The sequence below is a fragment of the Cetorhinus maximus genome, chromosome 10, assembly GCF_964194155.1.
Source record: "Cetorhinus maximus chromosome 10, sCetMax3.hap1.1, whole genome shotgun sequence".
Lineage (NCBI taxonomy): Eukaryota > Metazoa > Chordata > Chondrichthyes > Lamniformes > Cetorhinidae > Cetorhinus > Cetorhinus maximus.
In genome coordinates, this window is record NC_135888.1 from 7,917,372 (window position 1) to 7,932,996 (window position 15,625).

The window sequence follows — 15,625 nt, forward strand, 5'->3', positions numbered from 1 at the left end:
GTTCTAAAAGGTCTTCCCTTTACTCTGAGGCTGTGCCCTCGGGTCCTGGTCTCTCCTACTAATGGAAACATCTTCCCCACATCCACTCTATCCAGGACTTTCAGTATTCTGTAAGTTTCAGTCAGATGCCCCCTCATCCTTCTAAACTCCATGGAGTATAGACTCAGAGTCCTCAAACGTTCCTCATATGTTAAGCCTTTTATTCCTGGGATCATTCTCGTGAACCTTCTCAGGACCCTCTCCAGGGCCAGCACATCCTTCCTGAGATTTCTCTTGGATTCCATGAGCGTTTAATTTTCTGACCAGTCTGCCACGTGGGAACTTGTCCAAAATGTTGGCAAAATCTATGTAGATTACATCAAATATGCTTCCCTCATCAACATGTCTTGATGATACCTCAAAATATTCAATGTAGTCAAACGCAACCTTCCCTCAACAAATTCATGCTGACTGTCCTTGATTAATTCATTCCTCTCTAAATGATAATTTATAGGGCCATGATTCCCATCCTCCGGGTGAAAAGTGCGAGAGGGAAGACGCAGTCATTAACAGAGGTGGGATTTCTGCCCCTCAGCAAGAAGTCCTGCCTCAGAGAGCTATCGACCAATTAGAGGCCAGCAGCTCTCAATGTACCAGGAGTGCCAGCATTAGCAGTGGCTACTGCCAGCACTGGAATTATGTGTTTTTTTGTTGGGGGAGGGATATTGGGGCCAGGGTTTCAGTGGCCATGGTGGGGGGGGAGTTATAACTTTCATGGCGGGGTGGTCAACAATGGGCCCAGGGGGCTAGTTAAGTTGGGACTGCCCTTGCCCACCACCAACCTATTTCGGCCACTTGGTGTGAACCTCTCCCGTCACCGGTTAAATATCTTGGCAGTGGTATGAGCCCTTTAAGTGGGAATTAATTATCCTCTTAAGGGTCTCAATTGGCCCACTGGTGGCCAGACCTCCCAGCACATCCCTGCCTTTATTATAATTGCAGTGATGGCAGGAGCGGGCAGGTAGCAGCTGGCAGGCCGTCCGCTGGATTTAATTTGCCCCCTGCCTTCAGATCTGGTGGCGGGGGAGCATTAAATCCAGCCCATACTGTCCCAGAATTTTTTGCACATCACGGAGGTTAGGCCGACTGTCCTATAATTACTTGGGCTATCCCTCCCAACAACGAAACAACATTAGCAATCCTCTGGCACTGTGCCTGTAGCCAAAGAGGACTGGTTGTTGCAGACTTCTAGACCCTGGGATTTGACACCAGAGCTGATACTTCTCCAATGTTGTGTTTTCCACCTTCTAGCCCAGTGTCAAATGTCAAAATGGCATTTCTAATGTGAGACACACTAAATAGTTTAGCTTCCTCTCCCTACAAGGGTCCACCAGTCTCTCAGAAGTAACAAGATTTTTTCTCTTTGCTTTTCATTCAGAACTTTCAGTGGGATTGTATAGAAATTTAGTTAATTCAGCAAGTTAGCTTGCATGAAGAATACTTATTAGCTGTCAGAAACCATACTTTAAGACCTGGACTATGACCAGCACAAAGAGATCTCTGAGTTTAATCTCCAGAATGGTAAAATAATTTTAAAATACAGAGGATCAGATGAAGTAGGAATATAAAGAGCTGTTGTTGATAAGTTAGGAAATTCAGCCATGGTGATTAATTCTGCAATTAAAATTTACAGGCCCAATTTAGTTAATGTTTTACTTTTAAACTGCCATAACCTTAATCCCTGATGGGGCAAATGACATTCAATCCCTCATTACAGTGTCCCTCTTTAGCTATTGTCAAACAACAGAGCAAGCTCCAACATGTGTTGACTTGCCCTGAAAATAACCTGGCTGAAAATTCCCCATCCTGTTTTACTTCCTACTTATTTAAAATGCAGTTTGATGGATACCGCAATTATTTTTATAATGATTTTGTAATGTTCCAACAAATGCTAAATGGTCTACCAAATGTAATCTTTTTCTGGTAATTTTATGAGTTTATGATTAACACATTACTGTTTTGACATAAAGGAATGTAGCCATATTAGGAAAATGTGTGGCAAAATTTTTTTTAGTTTCCACATTTACCATGTTTCACTCAAATAACAGCAGAGAATTCTACATGGGAGTGTGGTAGTGGGATATTATAACCTAGGGCTCTATAATTTTATAAAACCATATCTATTATTTAGAATACATTAGATAGAAAAAATATTCCCTGTAGCCTCAACTTCAAAAGAGAGTATGTCTTTAATGTGCATTAGTGCTTTAGAAGGTCTATTAAAATAACGTAACCCCATTGGGTAGAGAGCAGGCGTTAATTCCCACTAGATACCTATGTTCTAAGAACTGAATTTAAATTTGAAAAATGATACTGAGTGTTCTTGAGAAACCATGTCACTCAACTATCTACTAATGGCTGTAGTGTAAGAACGCGCAGGTTCTAATTACTAATGAGGACCTCAATCTAATTAAAGCATGAGGCGATGCTCCTGACTATTGCCTCATGTTGTAATTAGCTGTCGATTACCTTTTCCAGCATGGAGCCTGTGAGTTCCAATGCTTGAATCAAAGAATAGAATAGAAAACATTGCATGAATCAGCTGCCAAAGATTAATTGTACCAAAATATCAAACTGATGTACATCTACTGGTGCACACATAGTATGCGATTAACTCTGATTGTGGCCAGTGCATGCGCTGATATTTGTTGCTGCTTGACCTGTTTTTGCGTTGGTCTTCTGAATCCCTACATGTCTAATTAGGGCACGCGAAAGACCTGGCCCATTCACTGTACCAAGAACTAGCCTGTGGGTATTTTCTAAGGAGCTTTCAGTAATACATTTGCATCTTTGCCTGGGGTCTGAATAAAGAATCACCTAAAAAAAATCCTAATAAACCATAATGAGGTTGCAGTGGCTGGTAACGTTACTGTCCCTTGCCACTGTTTGTGATCACTGAAGCTTGCCAGTGGTCTGTGGACCACCGTTCACTGGCTGTGTGCCCACTCGGGCAAAAGGTCACAGGAATAGGTGATAGACCTTGTTTACCAATTATCACATTTCCCAGTGGGCTGTCACTTCAAATGACACTTTCCAGAACTGTCAGCATTTCAACAGGGCAGTGATTAATTTTGGTGAGCCTGATGAAATGTCGACAAGATGTTTGTTTCGGTTATCTTATCCTACTGCACTGTTTCACAACTGTCAGCCTCTTGTATTTGACACTCTCAAGCTCAAGACACGGTGAAGAAGCTACCTGATCTGACAGGGTGCTTGTAAAGACAATGAGAGTCTTTGTTTCCCTTTTGCTCTTCTTAAAGGCAGAGCATCAGGTCAAATGGTACAGAAAGTATACTCCTGTTCTCCAAGTATATAAACTCCTAAGCTATGGAATATTTTCATTAGGAAAACAGCTGAGAAAGCCATTTCTCCAGCAAACTGAGAATGTGATGTTTTGCTCACAATAACTGTTGAAGTGTTTTTCTATCAATAGACCAGGTTGTGGAATTAAAATCTTCAAAAAAGCTTACATGTGTATTTGTGTATATGCAATTCTTTTAAATAAAACTGAAGTATTTTGACTCTACAATTCTCCCAGTGCTGGAGAAACACTTCCTGACCTATAACATGTGGTAGCAGAGGCAGAAAGAGGAGGGAGAGACAGGGAATGGGGCTTATAAGACATGAATTATCTATTAATTTAGCTCCTATTTGCGACTACAAATTGCAGCTTTGTTTGATTCGTAGTATTCTTGCTTTTGTGTCAGAAGGTTGCCAGTATAAGCTTCAGTCTAAAATTTAAATTTACACTCTGTGTTGCCAGTTCATTGCAGCTCTGCATTGTCAGTGGTACTGTATGTAACATGAAATGTTAAAACAAGGTCATGTTTGCCAATTCCAGTGATTCAGGTAGAGATTAAACATTCCATGGCACCATTTTTAAGATGAGGATGAATCCTCCCTCAACCAACACCCACCAAAATCAGGCTATTTGATCATTTATATCATTATTGCTTGTGGGATCTTGCTGAGTGCAAAATAGCTGTCACGTTTACTATGCAACAGTCAATGCATTTCAAAGCATGAAGTTTGTGAAGCGCTTTGAGTCATAAACCTGGTTTAAGTAGAGAACTTTAACAATCAGACATCATAATCAGAGCAAATGCCAGATGCCAGTTTATGTTAAAAAGTGTGGGTTTTGTTGTCAGTAATATCTAACCATCCAATTCACAGAAAGGGCTGCTTTTCCTTTCAATGAGAAGTTTGGACAAATGCCAGAATAGCCCTTTTGTAAATGGGTCTGAAAACTACAGAGTCGCTGTGCCTCAACTATTTGAAAGAAAAAGGTGGTCAATTTACACACACAACCAGCATTTCTGAGCTTCTTTACTTGTACAAAAGGAGGTCTTGTCTTCCATTATTGCCTTCTTTTATATCTCACTATAATTTTTAATACACTTTTTTAGTGTTACTTTACTATAGCAATGAATGGAAAAGACGTGCTTGCGAAGAATAATGTCTATGCTTTAAATAAAAAAAATGGAACTCAAATAAAAATCAAAAATGCCGGAAATAGATGGCATTTCAGAAGCATCGTACAGTGAAAGTACTGGTTTCTCATGAAGTGTATATACCCCAAGAGTTGCACCTGACATGGCAGATATTTCCAGCATTTTCTATTTTTTGTAAATTTTGAAGTTTACCTTACTGGGACTAAGAATGGACTAATTCTTGAAATATGTAGCCTCAAGACATTTGTGACATTTGTTTCTGTGCATCATGTCTTCCAAAATAGCTACATAGTCTTCAATCATACTTTTGATAATTATTACATTATTAATGTAATTGTGCTTAATGTGTGCAGCTTAATATATTATTGAAATATTAATTGCCATACATGTCAAGCACCCCTAAAGCAGGTTTTAAAATACATCACGTAATCTGTTGTTTAAAAAAAAGTTGCATACCTTAAGTTCATTTGGCATATTCAAATATAAGAGTTTACCTGTACCTTACGTAATAAACAAATCAGAAATACTGAATCACTGCTGTTTATGATAATTCAACTAACAATTAAATTGCTTAAAAAAATATACTGGCTCAATATCTAGTTTATTTCTTCATATGATCACTGATAGTTTCATGATGAGAATGGATTGGTTAAGTGTGTTGTGTAATACCTTAGTTAAGAATTGTAGCTCTCACCTTGCATCCATTTTTCCTGTAATATTGTGCTGCATTGGTGAAGTGGAGAAATTTCTGTGCATTTTCACAAATAATACATTTAATGTGATAATTGCATTATTGTTATATTAAATGTTAGGTTAATAATACAATATCAATGTTTTATAAAATCAATTTTGGATTTCCAAATCTGGCTGTTTATGGATACAAAAATATCTTGCTTTGTGCAATGTCATGGTGTCCACAACTTTTGAACTTATAAAGTAAATTGGGCAAATGCAAGAGGCAATTATCTGTCTAGGTTGTTCTAAAATATTTATCCATTTTCTTTCTGCTTTAAATCGGCAGCTCACATTTACAACTCTCTGAATTACACTTCAGTGATGAAAATAAACAAGCATCAGATTAGAAGTTCGATTAAACCCACAGATCTAAGGGATTGAGAGCTGAGCGTGAGATAGCACAGTGCACCAAAGCCTATTGACAAGCTGATTCTGCTATAGCAGTGCAAAGTTATAGCTACCAGGAGAGTATATACTACTGTGTTCATGATTTTATAAAGAATATGAGGATGCAGGTGGATTTATTAAGTTCCATATAAATTTCTTGCTTGACTTTTACTGTTGAGCTGTACAGTCTGTAATATTTGTTGGCAGCTTTCTTGATCGGCAGAACCTAGATCATGAGACCCTAAAGTAAAATTTAATTACATTCTGTACTGTAAAAAGGAAGTGCATAATAAAGGTTGTACATACCAGGGTACAGGCTGTGCAAAAAATAGAGTCTGTTATGGAAACAAATATAATGGATGTTACTGAAAAATCCTCACATGCTCCTTCAGACTGGTTCACTCTATCATTGTTTTACTCGAAACATTCTGAGAAAAATGATGTCAGTCATGGCCCAGTTGGTAGCACTCTCACCTCACCCAGAAAGCTGAAGGTTGTAGGTTTAGAACCCACTTCAGAGACGTGAACTAAAATCTGGGCTGACACTCCAGGGCAGTCCTGAGGGAGTGCAGCACTGTCAGAGATGCTGTCTTTCGGATGAGATGTTAAACTGGGATCTTGTCTGTTCTCTTATGCGGCTGTAAAAGATTCCATGATACTATTTTGAAGAAACCAGGGGCGTTATCAGGGTGTCTTGGCCAATATTTGTTCTCCCATTAACGTTACTAAAAATATATTAGCTGGTGTTTATCACATAGCTGTTTGTGGGAGCTTGTTGTGTGCAAGTTGGGTGCTCTGTTCCCTACATTACAATAGTAATTACACTTCAAAAGTACATCATTGGCTGTAAAGCGCTATGAACATCCTGACATTGTGAAAATGCTATATAAATGCAAGCCTTTTCTTTTATCCCATATCTGATTAATAAATCATTGTCATCCACTAATTTTGCTTGCAGAATGTTTTGGATTAATCAACATTTTTGCCTTTGATTTTTGTATATAGTAGTCAGTAAAATATGGAGAGGGTGGTGATTGAATCAAGCAGCCTTCCATCCATTCTTCATGCCAGCCTAGATTTGGGGTATAATGAAATATGAAAGGAGAAAAGGATGTTTTGCCTATCTAATCCCCAGGTTATATTTTATGTTCTCATTAATTTGAATTTTATATACTTCGGAACATATAAATGCTTAACCCACAGCAGTTTCAGCTTTATTTTCTTTGTTTACTCCATGAGGCAGAACTCCTCTCTGCTTTTGAGCGTCCACATTTAATGAAACATTATAAAACTGGCATCTGGAGACCTCAGAGGATGTCTCTAGGAAGCTTGAGTTTGGGCAGTTGGGTAATCATTTTTATTCTGCTTATTTTCCAAATGGAAATAGACATGTATGATAAAAATGTCATCCACACTCTACACATTGTCCTCTGTAACAGAATTAGATGTCAGTTCTTAATGTCTAGCTCTGTTTTTCTTTTCTATGAACGGATGCATTATTGCTCACAGGAACTTGACTGTAATATATGGTAAGAGACAAGTAGCTCTTTATGGCCAGTGATTATTCGGTTTGAATGAAACCTGTGATTTATGGCCATTTAACAGAAAAGTCTTGTAAATTCCCAGTGTTGCATTTTTCCTCCATACAGAACAAGACAAGTGAAAGTGACAACTGGGTTAGCCTGGAAAGTGGAATGCGTAGTGCTTCAGAATGTGTTATACTTAATAAACCTGACATGAGAAACGTGCGCATACAGTACCACACCGATGCTTTATGCAAGAGTGAAAGTGACATTAGCTCTCAGACTCACACAGTGTATGTTCAGCTAACAGTGCTGTCAATGCACATCTGTTCCATCAATGATTTGGACAGGAAGGCAGCACCTGGGCCTACCAAAGGCAGCTTTTCAAAGCTATTGCAGATCAGATTAGTTTAGAATGTATTCTTAAAAACACATTCATTCTCAGAGAAAAATAATACTTGAAAAAATACTTTTATTCTAGTAATTAGTCTTCCGAGGAAATAAGCTGCTTTGTTTTTTTTTAATATTGCTGTTACTAATTTTCACAAATTGCATTGAGGTCAAATAGGGATGAGCAGCTGGCTTTCCCATCAGGCCTTCTCATTCTTGAACGATGTTTGGATATTAGGCATGAACATTTGGGCAATGGACTTGCATGTCCAAGGTTTCCAGTCTAATGGCTAATACTGGCTTATCTCATTTGAGGTAAGTAAGGTCAGTTCGGGGGTTGACTGGTGGAATGTTATGGCATCTTTCTGTAGGATACTATTTAATTCTCTTATATTAAATGGGGTTTGTAATCATAGCATACATTCTGTGGCTTTAAATAATGTAAATGTAGAACAAAAACCCAGTGTAAAAAGTACAGCATCGAGCAAAACACTTCGTTTCCAACTTGAAAAATAATTGTTGCAATTTTATGAAGGGCTGGTAGATTTCAACTAGTGAATTTCCTGTACAAGTTGGAATAGGGTGAAGTTAGAAATATAATTTTGGAAAATAATTGTTTATAATTGTACATTCTTATGCCCATAAATGCTCAGTGTGCAGATTCACTGCCTAGTGTGTTTTTGGGGCTTACAGACCCACAAGGAACAAACATTCAATCCATGGTGTGTTGTTAACTGATTACCCTACAGGCTAGTGATAGAAGTAACCATTAAATTCAACATCTGAGCTAGGGAGACGGCTCTTGCTATGGATTGTGATTCAGTGATACTCAGTTGGTAAGTGTCTATGGATGATTGGTTATGAATGGGAGCAGCTGGGCTGTGATCCCAACGTCAAATAGGAATGAACTCGAATTGCCCAAGCAATGATCCTGTTGGTAAGGTTGGAATCGTGTCTGTAGCTACCCTCGATTGCTGACCCTGCTAGAGTTCGCGCAGTCGTGCGAGGATATTAAATTCACATGGGCCTGACAGGCATCTGGAGTCTGCTTGGGCCCCCCCCTCCCCCAACCCATGGACCCACCCTCCTTTGTCCCCTTATATGAATTAGGAGCAGTAGGCCACTCAAGCCTGCTCTGCCATTCAATAAGATCGTAGCCGATCTGAATGTGACCTCAACCCCACATTCCTGCCTACCCCCGATAACCTTTCACCCTCTTGTTAATCAAAAATCTATCTAGCTCTGCCTTAAAAATATTCAAAGACTCTGCTTCCACTGCCTTTTGAGAGAGTTCCAAAGACTCATGACCCTCTGAGAGAAAAAAAATCTCATCTCTGTCTTAAATGAGCGACCCCTTATTTTTAAACAGTGGCCCCTAGTTCTAGATTCTACCACAAGAGGAAACATCCTCTCTACGTCCACCCTGTCAAGATCCCTCAGGATCTTAAAGGTTTTGATTAAGTCGCCTCTTACTCATCTAAATTCCAGTGGATACAAGCCGAACCTGTCCAGCCTTTTCTCATAGGACAATCAGCCCATTCCTGATATTAGTCTAGTAAACCTTCTCTGAACTGCTTCTAACGCATTTACACCTTCCTTTAAATAAAGAGACCAGTACTGTACACAATACTCCAGATGTGGTCTCACCAATGCCCTGTACAATTGAAGCATAACCTGCTTACTTTTGTAATCAATTCCCCTCACAATAAATGATAACATTCTATTAGCTATCCTAATTATCTGCTGTACCTGCATACTAACCTTTTGTGATTCCTGCACTCGGACACCCAGATCCCTCTGAATCTCAGAGCTCTGCAATCTCTCACCATTTAGATAATAAGCTTTTTTATTCTTTTGCCAAAATGAACAATTTCCCACATTATATTCCATTTGCCAGATCTTTGCCCACTCACTTAACCTATCTATGTCACTTTGTAGCCTTATGTCCTCCTCACAATTTACTTTCCTACCTATCTTTGTGTCATCAGCAAGTTTAGCAACCATTCCTTCGGTCCCTTTATCCAGTCATTCATATAAATTGTAAGAAGTTGAGACCCTAGCACTGATCCCTGTGGCACACCATTCGTCACATCCTCCAAACAAAAAATGACCCATTTATGCCAACTCTCTGCTTCCTGTTAGCTCACCAATCTTCCACCCATGCCAATATGTTACCCCCTACACCATGAGCTTTTATTTTCTACAATAACTTTTGATGTGGCACATTATCAAATTCCTTCTGGAAATCTAAGTACAGTACATTCACCGGTTCCGCTTTATCCACAGCTCATGTGATGCCTTCCAGTAAATTGGTTAAACATGATTTCCCTTTTACAAAACCATGTTGACTCTGCCTGATTGCCTTAAATTTTTCTAAGTGCCCTGCTGTAACATCTTTAATAATAGCTTCTAATATTTTCCCTATGTTAGATGTTGGCTAACTGACCTATAGTTTCCTGTTTTCTGGGCAGAATTTTATGTCCCACGGGTGGGCACGGGCCCGATTGGGAGTAAAATAGTGCACAATAAGGCCGGTGTCCTGCACTCGCATGATATTTCGGTAGGTGGGTGTGTGCGAGAGCCGGCATTGCGCCCTCTGACAATTAAGAGGCCTATTAAGGCCATTAAGCAAGCGATTCATTTGTTTTCTTCGCTGCCAGTCTAACCTTATGGTTGGTGGGCGGGTGAATAGGCCAGGCGGCCTTTACATTTTTGAGGAAACCTCAACTATGAGCGGGATGAGGTTTCCAACAGTAATTTAAAAAATAAGTAAAACATTTTAAACATAATTTTTAATATCTCCCTGTTCGTGTGACTGAGTCACATGTGGGGACATGTTTCTCTTATTTTTAAATTCTTTATTTTTCATTTAAAATTTGTCAGTTCCCTGAGGCAGCTCTGTGCCTTCAGGGAGCTTTCAGTGTGTGCTACCCTGCACAGCACAGACTTCAGCGCTCCCGCTGCTCATTCTCCTCCCACCCCCACCCCGGCAGTGCTGAGGCTGTCAGTGCGCATTTCACGCTGGCTGGCCATTAACTGGCTGATCGCAGGCAGCAGTCCGTTACACGTCCGTTCCCGGGCCCGCACGCCATGCCGCCTGACAAAAGGAAAATCCTGCCCTCTGTCTCCTTCCCTTTTCGAATAAAGGTGTTTTATTTGCTATTTTCCAATCTAATGGAACCTTCCCCGGGAAGGGGAATTTTGGAAAATTAAAATCAGTACATGAACTATCTCACTAGCCACTTCTTTCAAAACCTTAGGGTGAAGTCCATCCGGACCTGGGGATTTGTCAGTTCGCAGCCCCAACAATTTGCTCAATACCACTTCCCTGGTGATTGTAATTTTCCTGAGTTCCTCCCTCCCTTCCATTTTCTGATTTACAGCTATTTCCGGGATGTTACTTCTGTCTTCTATAGTGAAGACCGAAACAAAATACTTGTTTAATTCATCTGCCATCTCCCTACTTTCCATTATCAATTCTCCAGATGCACTCTCTATAGGACCAACACTCACCTTGTTAACCCTGTTCTTATTTAAATATCTATAGAAACTCTTACTATCCGTCTTTGATACCAGCTAGCTTTCTCTCATACTCTAATTTTTCCCTCCTTATTAATCTTTTTGTCATTCTTTGCTGTTCTTTATATTCTTTCCAATCTTCTGATCTGCCACCCATCTTTGTGTAATTATATGCTTTTTCTTTAATTTTGATACTATCTTTAACTTTTTTAGTTAAACATGGATGGTGGGCCCTTCCCTTGGAATTTTTCTTTCTCATTGGAATGTAAATATTCTGTGTATTCTGAAATATCCCTTTAAATGTCTGCCACTGAACTTCCATTGACATATCCCTTAACCTCATTTGCCAGTTCACTTTAGCTAGTTCTGCTTTCATGCCCTCATAGTTGCCCTTATTTAAGCTTAAAATACTGGTCTGGGGCGCATTCGTTTCTCCTTCAAAAAGAATGTAAATATCAATCATATTATGATCGCTGCTACCTAGGGGTGCCTTCACTAGGAGATCATCAATTAATCCTATCTCATTGCACAATACAATACCAGGTCTAAGATAGCCTGCTCTTTGGTTGGAAAGCAAAACTCCCAGCATGAGGAGGCCCACCTGCTCCACACACTTGCCTTAACAAGGGAGGGATGTGGTCAAGCAAGGGACCCTAGCTATGATCAGGACCTGGACTACCCTTTTCTGGTCTTTACCTAAGCTGTCCCACTGAACTCTCACCAAAGTTATGGTGGGAGTGAATGAGAATGACCAAAGGAATTTTGCCCTTTACTCACTTGACGCACATTTTTAAGAAGCCACTTTGTGCATTATTATAGGAATTACCTACAGATGTAAAACTGCACTCAGATGAGACAGTACTCCTAGGAGAGCAAAGGAGGGAAAACATGGAGTAAAACTACATCTTTAAATGTAAAAAGTAGACTGCAAAAACTGAAAATCTGATATATTAACTTGAAATACTGGAAACGCGCTGTGAGATTAGTCAGCATTTGAATGAAGAAGGTGGGTAAATCTTTCAGATGTAACCCTTCATTAGATTTGGCAGTCAGGCGCAAACCTCTTTTGCAGGGCTGACAAGGAAAGGTTGGGATATGTCCAAGAAAATACAGTAGGGAAAGGAGATCTGTATTCTTTATTTTGTGAATTGACTTTCTGGTATTACCCAGGAAAGGGTGCTTTACGTTTCAAGAAAATCCTGTTTCCTCCACGTTTATAAGCTTCTCCGCTGTAATATGCTATTAAAATCTCCTAGATCAAACTCGATGTGTGCATGCAAGAAAGTTCTTTTATGTCAAATTCTGCAGTACCGCATCGCCTCGGTGGGTTTTAATCTGCTTATTTATAAATCAAAAGCTTTCCATGTATTAATGTGTTGTTAATGAGTGGTTGAAAATCTCTGAATTGCAGTCAGATTATTAAAATTGAATGCCCTTGTAATCATACAATTTGAGTGGGATTTGGGTAGTTTTCACATCTGTTGTTTTGAATTGAAAAGGATGTGAGTTTCTTTGGAAAACGCTTTGTAATATTTTTGACCTGTAATTTATTTATTGGCCTTTGAATGCAGTGTTCTATGCAGATGCACATTCCCATTATCCAAGAGGGCAGGTGTGCTGCATATTGAAAGACTGCTAATTAGGATTTGCTGAGAGATGAGCACAACCCAGTGTCATCAAAAAAGCAAGTGCACTGTTAAACAATGTTTCAGTATTTTCAGCATGTATTTTGGCTAGCATACAAGTATACCAAAATGAATGTACAGTTTGAACATTAGCTGTAGATTAGCAACAGTTACACATTGTATTTTCCCCACCAGGATAAAAGAGGAAGATAATGTCACATGAATTTAAATACTTGTGTTGAAAGTATTACTGATACTTTATGCACAAGTAAGATTATCTAGAAGAGCTCTTCAAGCTTCTGAGCCTTTCGTTATTGGTTTGGTTGTTTTAACATTTAAATGTACATGGGCATCAGCATTGTTTAGCATCCAGATGGTGGTAGTTTATAAACCTAGATATGTGTGGTGTTTTGTACTTGATTTGTACTTGGATCATGTCTGTAGCTAAAGCATCACTAGCAGATGCTCTGAGGCTGCGTTGTAAGTAGCAACATGTATGGTTTTTATATTCATGTATAAGTTGTGTTTTATATACTTGGCATCATTATCTGTACCGGTTTAATCTTGGGTATCTGTGGAATGAATTGCTATCATTTTTTGAATGGCTTATTGAGTAAGTTTTTGCATGAGATGTGATGGAAAAATTGGTGCAGAATTTAATTTTTTCATATTGTTTCTAAATTGAGATTAATGAAATGTGAACTTATTTTGGTATAACATTTTGTTAATCACTACTGGATTACTGATTCTACATAGTAATAAATAATATTCCATCTGTGTAGATATATAATATCCAGGTCAAAATGATCCCCAAATAGGAAATTGACATCTATTAGTCCGAAAAGGTGTCTAATACCACTGAGTGATTTAATTGTAAATATATCTCCAATTATTTTAAAATTATCTTTGTGCTGTGGTGCCATTTAGCCTTTTCAGTATAATGGCTTCAGCCACACTATACTTGCTTACTGCTGCATCTTGGTATCCAATTCTACATAGGCACAGTTTTTTCTCCTCTAAAATGCATTCCAATATCCTTTCTGGTTAGTTTATCCTTGACATAATGGTAACACTCATGTGTATCTGAACTGTTGGCAGATAGACGTTCCTGTCCTGCAAGTATCATCCCGCACAGATTGTGCAATTCACTGTATAAATAAATTAAACACAGGCAGAGCCTGAACACAGACATGTTGCTGTTTGTAAGATGCCAAGATTGGTGTCCATAAAAGCTTGTATGAAATAGGTCAGTGAGCACTTGTTTCACAATTCATTTTTAAGTAGGCTAATTGGATGTCAGTTATTCTTCTCAGATTGCTTCAATTTGTGAGAGTGCTCAATGTTGCCTGGTTTCTCTTTGAAGGTCTCAGTATCCGGGGTGCACAGGAGGAGGAACCACCGGATCCCCAGTTGATGAGACTTGACAACATGTTGCTGGCAGAAGGGGTTTCTGGACCAGAGAAAGGTGGAGGGGCGGCGGCAGCAGCAGCAGCAGCAGCAGCGTCTGGAGGATCGGGTTCGGACAACACTGCAGAACACTCAGACTACAGAGCCAAATTATCCCAGATCAGACAAATCTACCACACAGAGCTTGAAAAATACGAACAGGTATGAGCATCAATGGAATCGAATTTAGTTGTGCCATTGATGCATCTAGTCTATGATAATATAGGAAGGGCAGTTTAACCATCATTATTGTTTGTTGTACCTGCTTTCTACAGTTCCTCTTTGATTATATCTTGATATTGTACATTGAAAACTGGAACTGCTGTGTAACCAGTTGAAATCCATATTGTGTTCTACAATTTAATTATCACTAACTCATTATGAACTTGAGCAAACTGGAACAGTGTTTGACTGGAACAGTTGTCTCCAGCTGTACTGTTTTATTGTGCCAATTTCTGTCCAAAAAAATAGAAACCTGTGTTGCTGTTCAATTTGCCCTAAAACCCATACTGCCTTAAAACTCTTGAGTCAGCATAACAGCTTTTGTGGATTTGGAAGTGGAATGAAACAAGCAGATTCTGAGAGGGAGTCTTGCCTTCCTGGCATTGGAGGAGTAAGTTGTCCATGTTTCTGCAAATAGGCTTCAGTACCTCACAGAAAAAAGGCTTGTATCTTCTGCTTGCATCTTTTTTTTCATGGAACACAAATCAAGGGATTGAAGTCAGTAATGGATATTTTACCATGCTCACATGAGATAATATTTCTTGGTCTGCTGTTTTATTGAAGTTGTTACCGATTTCATATGAATGCAATTAACACAGTTATTACAATCTTCAACCTGCTTAATAAAAGTCTTCATTATAAGCTTAGGCCACTGTAGATGAAGAGGCTACAGCCTAAGGGCAGAATTTTTCGCTCAGCGTGCGGGCGCGTGCCCGACATGCTGAAGCGTCAAATAGCGCGTGATGACGTCGGGCGAGCGTCCCGACATCGTTGCGCATTTACGCAACATTTCGGTCGGCAGGCATGCACTAAATTTGGAAGTGCGCCCACCGACAATTAAGAGGGTTATTAAGCTCATTAACGTCGCAATTAACTGGGATTTTTCGCTGCCTGCCCAACGTTACGGATGAGGTTTCCGTCATTTATTATAAAAAAATGTTGGCACAGAATTTTCATGTTGTAAATGTTCAGATGACTGTTTCTGATGCGTGGGCATTTTTTCTGGATTTTAGAATCTGGTTTTATTGGATTTGAATTCTTCAGCTCCCTGAGGCAGCTCTCCGCTTTCAAGGAGCTTTCTGTGAGCGCTCCCCCATGCCCACGCTGACTTCAGCACTCACCCTCCTCCTGCCCCTGCCTTGGCAGCATTAACATTTCAGCGCGCCTTTCATGCTGGCTGGCCAATTAGAGGCAATTAGAAATCGTGGTTGGGGGCCAGTTACAGGCAGTGGGCCGTTTCTCGGCCACCCCCGCACCCGGTGACCTCAAAATTCTGGCCTATGTGTAA

General features: G+C 39.6%; 1 protein-coding gene across 7 annotated transcripts in view; it reads left to right on the top strand.

The window, feature by feature from the left end:
• LOC144685431 (pre-B-cell leukemia transcription factor 3) overlaps positions 1 to 15,625 on the top strand; it is a 222,692-nt gene that overhangs the window by 143,775 nt on the left and 63,292 nt on the right. For all 7 annotated transcript variants that reach the window (XR_013577727.1, XM_078549918.1, XM_078549914.1 and 4 more), the window contains one exon: positions 14,033 to 14,277. Coding sequence is in view for 6 of the 7 variants with exons in the window: in XM_078549918.1 (XP_078406044.1) it covers positions 14,033 to 14,277 (245 nt within the window). In the remaining variant the exon portion in view is untranslated. The remainder of the gene's footprint in view (positions 1 to 14,032; positions 14,278 to 15,625) is intronic.